General features: G+C 42.2%; 2 protein-coding genes across 17 annotated transcripts in view; both read right to left on the minus strand.

Annotated features, from left to right (window-relative positions):
* Window positions 1–745, minus strand: part of kif1b (kinesin family member 1B) — a 104,491-nt gene extending 103,746 nt beyond the window's left edge. For 8 of the 13 annotated variants that reach the window (XM_031794226.1, XM_031794224.1, XM_031794223.1 and 5 more), the window contains exon 1: window positions 424–725. The gene's annotated coding sequence lies outside the window, so the exon portion shown is untranslated. Of the gene's footprint in view, window positions 1–423 lie in introns of all 13 variants that reach the window. The other 5 variants (XM_031794219.1, XM_031794218.1, XM_031794225.1 and 2 more) reach the window with 4 other exon arrangements.
* Window positions 746–1,997: 1,252 nt separating this feature from the next.
* The window catches only part of ube4b (ubiquitination factor E4B, UFD2 homolog (S. cerevisiae)), a 46,812-nt gene continuing 34,204 nt past the window's right edge, over window positions 1,998–14,605 (minus strand). For 3 of the 4 annotated variants that reach the window (XM_031794234.1, XM_031794232.1, XM_031794233.1), the window contains 10 exons: window positions 14,453–14,580; window positions 13,879–13,977; window positions 10,789–11,024; window positions 10,391–10,517; window positions 8,423–8,567; window positions 8,186–8,320; window positions 7,298–7,489; window positions 6,083–6,257; window positions 4,589–4,735; window positions 3,404–3,614 (listed from right to left, as the gene is read on the minus strand). In XM_031794234.1, coding sequence (XP_031650094.1) covers window positions 3,547–3,614; window positions 4,589–4,735; window positions 6,083–6,257; window positions 7,298–7,489; window positions 8,186–8,320; window positions 8,423–8,567; window positions 10,391–10,517; window positions 10,789–11,024; window positions 13,879–13,977; window positions 14,453–14,580 — 1,452 coding nt within the window. In that variant the 3' untranslated portion in view covers window positions 3,404–3,546. Of the gene's footprint in view, window positions 3,615–4,588; window positions 4,736–6,082; window positions 6,258–7,297; window positions 7,490–8,185; window positions 8,321–8,422; window positions 8,568–10,390; window positions 10,518–10,788; window positions 11,025–13,878; window positions 13,978–14,452; window positions 14,581–14,605 lie in introns of all 4 variants that reach the window. The other variant, XM_031794231.1, reaches the window with a different exon arrangement.

The raw sequence follows: 14,605 nt of genomic DNA on the forward strand, positions 1-14,605 counted from the left end.
ACTGACGAAATCAAACATGGGTTTCATCCTAGGTTCCTGCCTTTCTAGGGAGTTTTTCCTAGCCACGGTGCTTCTACATCTGCATTGCCTTCTATTTCTGGTTTTAGGACGGGTTTCTGTAAAAGCACTGACATCTGCGGATATAAAAATGGCGTTATAAAGACATTTGATTTGAATGGCCATATGTCGCCGTTCGCGATAATGACTTCACGCGCAGGATATTCGTTTTGGGATCATTTGCAACAATTACCATCGTGCATAGGTAGTCTATTTGATATCAAATCAGAACAAAGTATTTTAAACGTTTGCGATCAGAATACAACAGATTACTAAATTAATCTTAAGGAAAAGCAACAACAAAAAGTCGCTCACTCCACAGTAAAAACGGAATGAAATTAAACAGGTAATGTTTAGGCAACTTACTTTTGAAGATCGAAACGAAGACTAGAACACCATAGAAAAGTAGCGAAAACAAATAAGCGTTACAATTAAGTATAATATTGTTCATCAGAGTATGCTCGCAAAAAAATGGTCAAGCCCACTTTTATGAAAAACACCCATTATAGCAGTGTTTAAGTCTCCACCAGACAGGCTTCCACTGCATTCGTTGCTTCCTTGATGAGGTTATTTTCCAGTTCAGATGAAAAGCGGTCGTATATCTGCACACAAGCAAAAAAAGAACAGATAGAGTACCTTGATTTACTGAAAAGATTACGTCAACTCCCTTTCGACTAGACTGATTGTCAGCTTGATAAGCCAATGAAATCAGACTAATGCATGAGCAATGCGTTGGGGAGCCAATAGAACTCCACGAAATACGATGGGGCCGTTGCATTTGGCCGTGACGCCATACTGCAGGGTTTCTTACCGCTCCCTGTACCGCTGTCACCGCACTACGAAGGTCTAGACAGAGACCAAAGTGTATAGGCGCCCCCTAACAGGAGAAAGTGTAATTACACAGTAATTCATAGAAATCTTCAGACATAGATAGACCTTTCCCTACAGACTTAAGTATCTCATGATTTTTCTAATGATTTCACTATAAATCAATTGCATGCGTCTTTGCCCCATCTGATTCTAACAGTCCACAGACATAGGAACTCCAACAGTGTTAATCTGCTAAATTGTAATTATTTGCCTACCTCATGCCTTTTGCACACAATGTATATACTCTTTATTTTTAATAAAAAAATAAAACATGTTCTGTGTTATTGACTTGTTTATTGTTTACTCCATGTGTACCTCTGTGTTGCTGTCTGTTCACATTGTTATGCTTTATCTTGGCCAGGTCGCAGTTGTAAATGAGAACTTGTTCTCAACTAGCCTACCTGGTTAAAAAATTAAATGAAAAAAATGTCAAAGGTCATGTCACTGAAACAACACTAATAGCTTCAGTAGTATAGTACGGAGACAGGCAAACCATTTTGTTGCAGCTTTTTAGCCTGGAAAGTAAGGCTCCCCAACACCTTCAATGCCTGAACGACTGACTATTATAACTTCATTAAATAATTGTTTATTGTAGTTGCATAGTATTTATGTATAATTGCTGGACAACTCCTGTACTCTGTAATGCTAGTTAATTACCGGTAGTAATAATCAAGGTGTTTACATACCCTGCCTTCCTACTTATATTTGACAACCAGGCGCGTGGGAAGTGTGCGTGAACATAGTTTATAAATGGCTCGATTCCAAACTAATGGTAACTTTCATTCAAAGGAATAAAGCAGTATTTGATGATTGTGCTCAAACTTATTTGAATGTAGAGGAAGAGTTTAATACCTTTACACCTATTTGCATTGACATGCTTCTTTTTTAATTTGTTCCAATTGGAAAACAAATTACATTACAGTTACGCATAGGAATTCAATAGATCTATATTATCCAAATGTAATATTGTGAAGATCCAATTCTATAGATTAATCAATAAACCAATTTTGCTTAATTTAATTAAATAACCCATCCCAGTTGAAAAAGTAATTTCAACAATAGCTGTAAACCTGTGTGCATCATCATTTATTTCAATTCAAAGTCCTGGATTCCAAAACAGGTATGTGGGTAAAATAAACAAATTCCTGTACAGTTAAAGGAAAAATCCACTCAAACTATATTGGCATTTTGTTCCATTAGTCAATTGTTGATACAGTCCCAAAATGTTTAGCATATCAGCAGTCAAGTTAAGATATTGGACTATCAAGAAGCAAAGTGTCACTTGCCACGTCATGTTGATGCATTTTGCTGAGTAGAGTTTTCCTTTAAGGGCTCAGACGCACAAATAGCATTTGCTGGCAGAGAGCACTTGGCACCTCAACCTAATTTGCAAACTGATTTTACATATAGAAAAACATTGAGATCAACATTTGGTGAGACGTGTGCGAGCCTTAAGTTACAGTTAGCCACTCCCAATTCACTTCCTACCCCTTCGATGTTTGCAGATCCATAAAGTAAAAGCAATATACACAACACAGTTAATACCTTTCCAGACCCTTCAGATCTGCAAACTTCGAAGGGTTAGGGCTAAGGAGGAGATGGACGGAACGAATTGGGTCTGGGCATTTAAGTCAGCAACCTGGGTAAGGATTAAGAAACAGTGAGCTTTGAGAGACCTCGATGTGGGAGATGTGTTCCTATATCCTGCTGTGGGAGATGTGTTCCTATATCCTGCTATTTTTCCAATGGTGTTCATGCTACAAAGATTTTTTATATTGTCTTATGACCGTTCTGCTCCATCGTAAGAGGGTTTGCCATGAGGCGCTTGGGAGGTTTTGAACTGTAGGCCATGCAAACAAAAATGTATTCACTCGTCTGTCATCAACAGGGAGACAACCAACTAACCAACCATACATAATTTAAACTAATGCTTCACTTACCAATTTCATCAAATTAAGCCCACAATTAGTTTGTTTGTCTACAAGACAATCTAGCACGTTCATTTCAAGCTACATTTTTAAATATGTATTCTCATTTCCCAAGCCTCGTCAGCAAACGGCACAAGATGTGTGCATGTTGTACTGTAAACTGTATGGTTATGATAAACAATACTGTGAATTAGTTCAGCCACTTTCTTTTCAATGTCTTGTTTAAAGTTTTACCACCAAGACAACCAAAATGTATCCCAATCCTAAATGTATCATCCGTCCCTTCATTAAGCTGAAACGTAATAATTAATCTAACAAAGTATACATAGTCACAAAACCGAGGGAAAATAAACAATGAATGAAGAAATGCATTCTGCTGCTAAGACCTGTGACAGCTGCTTATCCTTGCAGTGTTACGTATATATGTAGATATATACACAAAGTCATGAGCAAAAACCTTTTAAAAGTCTTAACTTTATTATGTTTCTTTTTAGAGCTAAGGGCCTTCAGATGATGACCCGAGAAAATAAGGATAAAGGGAAGAAAAATAAAATCAGGTTTCATTTATTTCTCTTGCGTTTTCCCCCCGTTCTTGATGGTATTTACTTCAGGCATGGTGAATTAATGGTGGTAACATCCCTTACTGACGGCGGGGTGGGGTGGGGGGTGGGGGGTTGAAGTTGGGCTGTCATTAGAGGAAACGTCCCTGGCCTTGCTTCTCTCTCATCCATGCCTGGATCCTCTCCTTCAGTTCAGGGACTGTGAATAAAGACAATGACAGAGCAGAACGTGAGCACAAACCCATGGGGACCCATATAGTTAATAAAGTGTGCTAGTAGGACATGTTGCCTAAAAGAAAGACTTCAATTCCAACTATCGAGTGCTGGTCCACTTTATTCATTGATTAATGTTTTTAAGCAAGAGAGTTGAGAAGGGACGGCAGGTAGCCTAGTAGTGGTCAGAGCGTTGGACGAGTAACCGAAAGGTTGCAAGATCGAATCCCCGAGCTGACAAGGTGAAAATCTGTCGTTCTGCCCCTGAACAAGGAAGTTAAACCACTGTTCCTAGGCCGTCATTGTTAATAAGAATTTGTTCTTACTTGACTTGCCTAGTTAAATAAAGTTTTTTTTTAAATGCATCCAATCCAAAACGACTTGTGCATATATTATGACAACATTTTGTGATGTTCTTATTTGTTTTGGTCTTCAACAAGGGTTTTTTCAGCAATTTTTTTCCCACTCAAGGCAAGCCAAAGTTCGGAATCGGAAGTCTAAGCCCTTTTGTCCGTGATCGGTTAACAGTAGGGATTCTTCAATTATGTGTTTGTTGTCATTCAACGATAGAAGACCAGTTTTCTTGCACATTTTTCACTTGAGAAATACTGCACCAAACATTCTCCTCTGCAAAAAATATCAACTTATGACAATTTATTGAGATATCTTAAATTCCTTATTTTGAGGAAGTGTTTTCTGGCTACGGTGTTACATGATGAACGAACAGTACTACTACTGTATTCTCGTTTTTCAGTCAAAGGTATTTTAAGGGTGTATGCGAGCACACTCGTTTGGTTCGCCAAGCCTTTAGAAGTCTCAATTTTCCATCAGTAACATTTGTTTCAAGTGGGTACTTGCTTTTCCTCACATATCAAACTAACATCTCTTACTGCAGGCTATGAGTATAGAGAGTTGCAATTTAAGTGGATATGACTTTGATACTGGTGTGTGCACACATACGTGACTCCAGCATGCTTTCGTTGAGCGGCTGTCTGTTGAAGGGGTCAGTGGGGGAGTTGAGAAGGTGGCGGAGGATGATGGCTCGGTCCATGATGTTCCCAGAGGGCAATATCACAGGGTCTGTCATTAGGGTGTCCATCAGAGGATCTGTGGAAACAAACACAAACAAATGTAATTTGTATCTTCAATTATGTATTTATTTGCCTTCGTTGTAACCCTCCCATTTACGCAACATATTTTTTTTTTTGTATATTAAATGTGATATGCACAAATAAAAATATAGAAATTTGCCTTGAGCTGTGTAAAAGTATTCCTACCAGGATGTGAGAGAACAATGTTGTCGTGTTTGAATGAGGTGTTGAAAAATACATTAATTAAATTCAGCAAAAATCGACACACTTTCCTCTCTTCAGACAGTGTTTTTACGCACTCTGCAAGTATATTTCCATGCATGTGTCTGCATTCTCAAATCAAAGCATTGACGTCTCGGAAACACATGCAATTAAATGAGCTTACAATTAAATGCTGGGTCCTATCTGATTCAAAAGGATTGGGTTAAATGCGTAAGACACATTTCAGTTGAATGCAATCAGTTGTACAACTGACTAGGCATCCCCCGTTCCCTTATATTGAAATCTTGAGTTTGCCGTCTGAGGGTTTTATACATGTTACACACTTAAAAATAAAACAAGGGTTTTCTTTAACCCGGGACAGTTAGTTCACACCTCAGAACCACAGAAGACGCAATCTCAATTGCACCCCACACTGCCCTGTCCCACCTGGACAAAATTAACACCTAAGTGAGAATGCTGTTCATTGACTACAGCTCAGTGTTCAACACCATAGTGTCCTCAAAGCTCATCACTAAGCTAAGGACCATGGGCCTAAACACCTTCCTCTGCAACTCGATCTTGGACTTCCTGACGGGCCGCCCCCAGGTGGTAAGGGATGGCAACAACACATCTGCCACACTGATCCTCAACACGGGGGCCCCTCAGGGGTGCGTGCTTAGTCCCCTCCAGTACTCTCTGTTCGCCCACGAAAGTTTGCCGACGACAACTGTGGTAAGCCTGATGTCCAGATACTCAAAAAGTTCTACAGGTGCACCGTTGAGAGCATGCTGACTGGTATGGCAAATGCGTGGCATCTGACCACTATGTACTACAGAGGGTAGGGCGTACAGCCCAGTACATCACTGGGGCCAGGCTTTTGGCTCTCCAGGACCTCTATACCAGGCGGTGTCAGAGGAAGGCCCTAAAAAGTGTCAGACTCCAGTCACCCTAGTCAGACTGTTCCCTCTGCTATCGCATGGCAAGATGTTCCGGAGTGCTACCCAGAGTAATTGCATTGACCCCCCCCCCCCTCCCCCTTACTGGGACGTTGCATCCAAATGAACATACCGCTGCTGTCAGGGGCAATTAGTAACAACAAAATAAATAAAGATTTCAAACACTAGAAAGTGAAGTTTGAACATTGCAAAGTTTGAACACTTGCCTTTAAACTCATCAGGTGCGTCACTGTAGTCCATTTCGGACTGAGAGTTCCTTGCGACAATCTCCTCCACCTTCTCCGATAGTAGCTTGAATTTTTCAATGGCGATGGTAGACTTGATGCCGGCTTTCGTCATCTTGGAAATAACTTCCTCAAAGAGTTCTTGACTGTACGACCGCTGGAAAGGGAAGAGAAAGAACACCATGTAAGCCTGGGTGTATTTATTACCACACACCACAGCAAAACTTTTGCAATGGAAAAACAAAAACAAATGTTTCTTATTGGACAAATTCAGGAAGATCCCGCCCAGTTTTGCACCGTTTGCTTCTATTTGGTTCCTAGTAAATATAATTACCTTTTGAAGGAATTATCACGGAGGCTTTGGGATGTGAGTGTGTCATTCTACCAAATGATTACAAAATAGCAGAGGTGCATGGAGATGGCAGCCTCCATGTACTTAACACAAATTCCGTGTTTGCTTAGTCCGCCTTATCGTACATTGCTCTGTTACCTTTTTTTGTATCTTCATTAGCACACTATATATGAACCCAAATTGAAAAACCTCAAAAGTATATTGTTCTCTCTCTCCACCACCCTCCCATCTCTACTCCTCCACTCTACCCTCCACCCTCCCTCCCCACTCTACTCTACTCTCGATCCCCACTCTACTCTACTCTCGATCCCCACTCTACTCTACTCTCGATCCCCACTCTACTCTACTCTCGATCCCCACTCTACTCTCGATCCCTCCCCACTCTACTCTCGATCCCTCCCCACTCTACTCTCGATCCCTCCCCACTCTACTCTACTCTCCCTCCCCACTCTACTCTACTCTCCCTCCCCACTCTACTCTACTCTCCCTCCCCACTCTACTCTACTCTCCCTCCACACTCTACTCTACTCTCCCTCCCCACTCTACCCTCCATCCCTCCACCACCACCACCCCTCCTCCCTCCCCAACCACCACCCCTCCTCCCTCCCCAACTTCACCACCCTCCCCAACTTCACCACCCTCCCCACTCTGGGTTCAATTACTTAATCTTTTCAAATACTTTGACGATTTGCTTGAGCCTGCCTGGAGTGCCAGATGGGTGAGGTTAGCAGTGTGGGGACTTTTCTATTGGTTTATTAAACAAGGCAAGCACAGACAAAGTGTTTGAATCAATTTCCCAATTTCCCAAAAGTTTGAAAGCCAGGTGTGCTACTACTACAGTTTACCTGGTCGTCGGCGATGGCCTTGGCAAAGCGGGCACAGTCAAGTTGCAGGTAAATGTCAGTAAGCTGGTCCAGGAGCTTTTTGGGCTCAAAACCATACTTCTCTGGGTTCTCCACCTTCAGGTCCCGGCACTTCGGCCCGCAAAGCTGCTGGAGGTTAAAGTTCAGCATGGCTGCCAGACGAGGCCCCAGCTCCTGGAATGCACAGAGCAGCGAGTTAGGTCACCAGGAAAAATAGTCTGCATCCATGAATATGAGTTGTTTATGGTTACTGTTGAAGTAGGCTTTATACATTAATATGTATCACTTTGCCATCCCTCCCATGCTGCTGCACAGTAATGTTCTATTGTTGGCAGAAAAAGAAAAAGGGAATGATGACCACCACTAACTAAATAAAACACTTCGATTTTGTTTTTCTGAGGCTTACTTTTCCCACCATGGCACTCTTGAAGAAAATGGATGAAGTCAGATACCAAGCACAAACGAGGTGGTTTGTTTTCATGTTTTTAAATATTTATCTAAAAATGAAGGCTTTTCAAAATTAAGAATCTTTTTCAAATCAACAAGTGCCTTGATGTAAAAATAAGCACACAATACATTTTTCAGTTTACTAAGTGGTTACCATCATTCCCATTTTTCTGCCAGTCATAGACTACCCTTTTCAAAGAGCACCTCCACGGCCTTCGTTTTTAAACCATTTGAGCACACCAGCAAAAAAAAAATATTGTCAATGTTTTATTTGGCTGCTGTGTGGGGGCTGTTGACAACCAGTAAAAGTCCTTCTAACCGCATACTTGTTGAATACAACATTTCCAAACTATGTTTTTGTCCCTAAATAGACTGGAAAGTATGAGTAAAATATGTTTGATCCCTGGTCAGAGTGGTACTTACTGGCCGGAGGAAGGGCTTCTGGACCTGCTTGGTAAGGATATGGAACATGTCAACAGTCTCTGTGGCCAGTGCCAGGTAAGAGCGCGACACCCGCTCGTCCTGGGTCAGCTGGGACTGGCGGCTCTGCTGCTGCTCCTGAGGGAGAAAGAGTCGTTAGGAATTATAAAGGCGCTTTGTAACACGTTAATATGCGCTTCGTAATGCGTCATGTTTTCCCCCTGGTAATTCCGTACTGACCCTGGGAAGCAGATCCCACTGCTCCTTGTTCTTCATCTCCTCCTGGACCTCATGGATGCGCTTTAGGGACTCCAGGCTCTCATCCAGCAGGAAGGTGGTGTCGTTGATCAACATGTTGATGTAGCGCACAAACTGCTTGCCAGAGCTAAGGGGAATAAACAGATTGATTCACTAACTAGGAGGCCTTTGGAAGCCAGTCGAAGTCACACAAACTGAGTCGGAGTACATTTTACATGTACAGTGCCTTGCGAAAGTATTCGGCCCCCTTGAACTTTGCGACCTTTTGCCACATTTCAGGCTTCAAACATAAAGATATAAAACTGTATTTTTTTGTGAAGAATCAACAACAAGTGGGACACAATCATGAAGTGGAACGACATTTATTGGATATTTCAAACTTTTTTAACAAATCAAAAAATGAAAAATTGGGTGTGCAAAATTATTCAGGCCCCTTAAGTTAATACATTGTAGCGTCACCTTTTGCTGCGATTACAGCTGTAAGTCGCTTGGGGTATGTCTCTATCAGTTTTGCACATCGAGGGACTGAAATGTTTTCCCATTCCTCCTTGCAAAACAGCTCGAGCTCAGTGAGGTTGGATGGAGAGCATTTGTGAACAGCAGTTTTCAGTTCTTTCCACAGATTCTCGATTGGATTCAGGTCTGGACTTTGACTTGGCCATTCTAACACCTGGATATGTTTATTTTTGAACCATTCCATTGTAGATTTTGCTTTATGTTTTGGATCATTGTCTTGTTGGAAGACAAATCTCCGTCCCAGTCTCAGGTCTTTTGCAGACTCCATCAGGTTCTTCCAGAATGGTCCTGTATTTGGCTCCATCCATCTTCCCATCAATTTTAACCATCTTCCCTGTCCCTGCTGAAGAAAAGCAGGCCCAAACCATGATGCTGCCACCACCATGTTTGACAGTGGGGATGGTGTATCAGGGTGATGAGCTGTTGCTTTTACGCCAAACATAACGTTTTGCATTGTTGCCAAAAAGTTCAATTTTGGTTTCATCTGACCAGAGCACCTTCTTCCACATGTTTGGTGTGTCTCCCAGGTGGATTGTGGCAAACTTTAAACAACACTTTTTATGGATATCTTTAAGAAATGGCTTTCTTCTTGCCACTCTTCCATAAAGGCCAGATTTGTGCAATATATGACTGATTGTTGTCCTATGGACAGAGTCTCCCACCTCAGCTGTAGATCTCTGCAGTTCATCCAGAGTGATCATGGGCCTCTTGGCTGCATCTCTGATCAGTCTTCTCCTTGTATGAGCTGAAAGTTTAGAGGGAAGGCTAGGTCTTGGTAGATTTGCAGTGGTCTGATACTCCTTCCATTTCAATATTATCGCTTGCAGTGCTCCTTGGGATGTTTAAAGCTTGGGAAATCTTTTCGTATCCATATCTGGCTTTAAACTTCTTCACAACAGTATCTCGGACCTGCCTGGTGTGTTCCTTGTTCTTCATGATGCTCTCTGCGCTTTTAACGGACCTCTGAGACTATCACAGTGCAGGTGCATTTATACGGAGACTTGATTACACACAGGTGGATTATATTTATCATCATTAGTCATTTAGGTCAACATTGGATCATTCAGAGATCCTCACTGAACTTCTGGACAGAGTTTGCTGCACTGAAAGTAAAGGGGCTGAATAATTTTGCATGCCCAACTTTTCAGTTTTTGATTTGTTAAAAAAAAAGTTTGAAATATCCAATAAATGTCGTTCCATTTCATGATTGTGTCCCACTTGTTGTTGATTCTTCACAAAAAAAATAGTTTTATATCTTTATGTTTGAAGCCTAAAATGTGTCAAAAGGTCGCAAAGTTCAAGGGGGCCGAATACTTTCGCAAGGCACTGTAGCATTCAGCATGACTGGACAGTGGGCAACTTTTTAGACCAGGCTATCACCACAGTATTTATTAGCTGACGATACCTATTAAGTTGTGATTCTAGCCCACTTACTTGAACTCCTCCAGGAATGTGCCGTGGTGGCCCATGTTCTGCCAGAGGCTCTTGAAGATGGTGCTGATGTGGTAGCGGATGGTGAACTTATCGTAGAACTCGCTGGTGGCACCGGTGTGCTCCACATCTGTGGAAAGGAAGGCACACAAGAGTCAGTTGCATGTGAGAATCAGTGCACTTGACTCCACTCGAATAACTTTTGCACACTACTGAGTGGAGCCAAGTTGAGCCGTACTGTGATGGTGTGTTACACACCCACTATAGTTGATGGAACCATTCTGGAAAGAAGAAAATGTCCAAGCCAGCACAATTAAAAGTTTGTGTTCATGCAAAAGTGTTAAAATTGTGCAATGTGTCTAGTTCTGCCCCTCCCGAAATGCTGCACCAAGTAGTAACACCTGTGTAGAACTTCATGAGGGCCGGGACCAACTGTTTGACGGACAGGGGGTGGTTCTCCATCATCTCGGAAAAGCGCTGGGTGCGCAGCTGCACCGCCGGGTTGGTGACAAAAAGCACTTCCACCAGCTTGGCGATCAGGTAGGGGTTCCGGATGTAGTTCTGACTGCAGATGAACACCACCAGAAAAGTGACAATGTCCTGGACGCAGGGCTCATACAGGACCTGAGGGGAATACCTGGCGGAGGATAGAAAGGGGAGGGCAAACCGTCAGTCAAGATCCATTTTCACAGAAGATACCTTTTCAAAAAATACATGTAATTTTATATTATCCCCATTCAAACAGCCCCACTTAGAATTGCCATTGCTTTTTTGAAGAAGAGCACATTGTGTCCATTAAAATAACACCAAATTGATCATACAGACATTGTTAATGTTGTAAATGACTATTGTAGCTGGAAACGGCAGATTTTTTATGGAATATCTACATAGGCGTACAAAGGTCCATTATCAGCAACCATCACTCTGGTGTTCCAATGGCACGTTGTGTTAGCTAATCCAAGTCAATCATTTTAAAAAGGCTAATTGATCATTAGAAACTCTTCTGCAATTATGTTAGCACAGCTGAAGAAGGTTGTGCAGATTTAAAGAAGCAATACAACTGGACTTCTTTAGACTAGTTGAGTATCTGGAGCATCAGCATTTGTGGGTTCGATTACAGGCTCAAAATGGCCAGAAACAAAGAAGTTTCTTCTGAAACTCGTCACTCTATTCTTGTTCTGAGAAATTAAGGGTATTCCATGCGAGAAATCGCCAAGAAACTGAAGATCTCATACAACGCTGTGTACTACTCCCTTCAGAGAAGAGCGCAAACTGGCTCTAACCAGAATAGAAAGAGGAGCGGGAGGCCCCAGTGCACAACAGAGCAAGAGGACAAGTATATTAGTGTGTCTAGTTTGAGAAACAGACGCCTCACAAGTCCTCAACTGGCAGCTTCATTAAATAGTACCCGCAAAACACCAGTTTCAACGTCAACAGTGAAGGCCAGCATTCGGGGATGCTGGCCTTCTAGGCAGAGTTGCAAAGAAAGAGCCATATCTCAGACTGGCCAATAAAAATAAAAGATTAAGATGGGCAAAAGAACACACATACTGAACAAAAATAAAACGCAACATGTAAAGTGTTGGTCCCATGTTTCATGAGCTGAAATAAAAGATCCCAGAAATTGTCCATAAGCACAAAATGCTTATTTCTCTCAAATTTGGTGCACAAATTTGTTTACATCCCTGTTAGTGAGCATTTCTCTTTTGCCAAGAAAATCCATCCACCTGACAGGTGTGGCATATTAATAAGCTGATTAAACAGCATGATCATTACACAGATGCACCTTCTGCTTTGGACAATAAAAGGCCACTTTAAAACGTGAAGCTGTCACAACACCATGCTATAGATGTCTCAAATTGATGGAGCGTGCAATTGGAATGCTAACTGCAGGAATGTTCACCAGAGCTATTGCCAGAGAATTTAATGTTGAACGTTAGAGAACTTGGCAGTGAGTCCAACCGGCCTCACAACCGCAGTCCATATGTCACCACACCAACCCAGGACTTCCACATCGGACTTCACCTGCAGGATGGTCAGAAATGAGCCACCCGGACAGCTGATGAAACTGGGTTTGCACAACTGAAGAATTTCTGCACAAACCATCTCAGGGAAGCTCATCTGCGTGCTCGTCATCCTCACCAGGGTCTTGACCTGACTGCAGTTCGGCATAGTAACCGACTTCAGTGGACAAATGCTCAACTTTGATGGCCACTGGCATGCTGGAGATGTGTGCTCTTCACGGATGAATCTCGGTCTCAAATGTACCAGGCAGATGGCAGACATTGTATATTGCGTCGTGTGGGCGATCTGTTTGCTTATGTCAACATTGTGAGCATGGTGGCGGTGGGTTTATGTTATGGGCATGCATAAGCTACGGACAATAAACACAATTGCATTTTATCAATGGCAATTTGAATGCAGAGAGATACCGTGATGAAATTCATCTGCTGCCATCACCTCACGTTTCAACATGATGATGCACGGCCCCATGTCGCAAGGATCTGTACACAATTTCTGTAAGCTGAAAATGTCAGTTCTTCAATGGCCTGCATACTCACCAGACATGTCACCCATTGAGCATGTTTGGGATGCTCTGGATCGATGTGTATAACAGCATGTTCCAGTTCCCGCCAATATCCAGCAACTTTGCACAGCCATTGAAGAGTGGGACAACATTCCACAGGCCACAATCAACAGCATGATCAACTCTATGCGAAGGAGATATGTCGCGCTGCATGAGGCAAATGGTGGCCACGCCAGATACTAGCAGGTTTTCTGATCCACACCCTTAACTTTTCTGAAAAGGTATCTGTGACCAACAGAAGCATATCTGTATTCCCAGTCATGTGAAATCCATGGACTAGGGCCTAATGAATTTATTTCAACTATATGAACTGTGAAATTCTTGAATATTACATTTATATTTTTGTTCAGTGTACAATTTTTCAGCAGGCATACCCCCTTTTATACATATTTTGTAACCAGCCATTTGGGAGGGGTGTTGTTAAAACCATTTAATCTTTCCTTGATTCCTCTCGCTACCTCTCTGCTCGCCACCTCCTCAAAACGCATTGGTGGAGAAGGTCAGAAGGAAGGGACCTTGGATCCCCTCCTGTATTGCGGTTTAAGAAAAAGGCGAGGAGAGCGTACGCAAGAATCAAGGGGGAGAGTAATTGAGGAACTCAGAGGAAGCTTGTCCAGGGATGAAGGGGATGGTCCTCCTCATGTATTTATTAATAAAGGAAAGAGAATGGAGAGAGCCAGGAGTTTCTCCAGGTCGGGTCACATGGTCAGGAAATCCTCTTGGCCCTACTCTTGCCACATCCCTTTGAAGTTAACATTTTAAGAAACAATTCTCCAAGAAATGTATAAAACATGGAACTAATCACTTGCTTTAGGTAAAACAGGGTAAATGGACACCAACAATCCCACTCTTGGGTATTTGTCTGGCCTTGTACTATGCAATTACAATCGATCTGTCAACTTACTGCACAACGAAAAGCAGGAACTCGGCCACATCTTCAATGTAAAACTCCGGCAGAGCAGCAAAGCTTTTGGGAATCTCCGGATTCAGCGGTAGACTCATGCTGCAACAAAGGGAAGGAATATGAGTTTTTGATCCACTTTATGCATGTCAAACAATACAAACAATAACAAAGATAAATCTAATAAACATTTAAATATTATAATTATCAGTTTAGTAAAAAAGTTGCATCCCTCAGTTTAAAGGGATTGAGAGAGATCTTGTCAACAAAGCCCTTTTTCTACTTACCCATGGTTAACATTTTAATGTCTGCGTGCAGTATTAAGGCAGTTGCTAACTAGAGCTAGCATAATTGGTAACTAGCTTTAAGACAATGACTGGTTCGCAAAACTACCTTCAACTTCCTTCAAACTGCATGCAGAGACGAACATGGTATCGATGAATTCATCTGACTGGTTAGGTAGAAAAAGAGCATAATTGCTCAAATCTCACACCATCCCTTTAATTATGACATAAAGTAGGCTATGAACTCATATTTCAGCATTAAAACAGTTCCTGGTTGTGGCAGAGTGTCTTACTGTGGGTAGGCGGGATCCACCATGCGTAGGATGAGCTGAATGACCATACTGTAGAACTGCAGACATCTGCGTAAAAGGTTCTCATCCAGAAGCCCTGCGTCGGCACAGGCTTTGGAGCGCACCAGTTTCTGTCAAGGCCAAAGATCAAAGATA

Source organism: Oncorhynchus kisutch, linkage group LG17, assembly GCF_002021735.2.
Source record: "Oncorhynchus kisutch isolate 150728-3 linkage group LG17, Okis_V2, whole genome shotgun sequence".
Taxonomy (NCBI): Eukaryota; Metazoa; Chordata; class Actinopteri; order Salmoniformes; family Salmonidae; genus Oncorhynchus; species Oncorhynchus kisutch.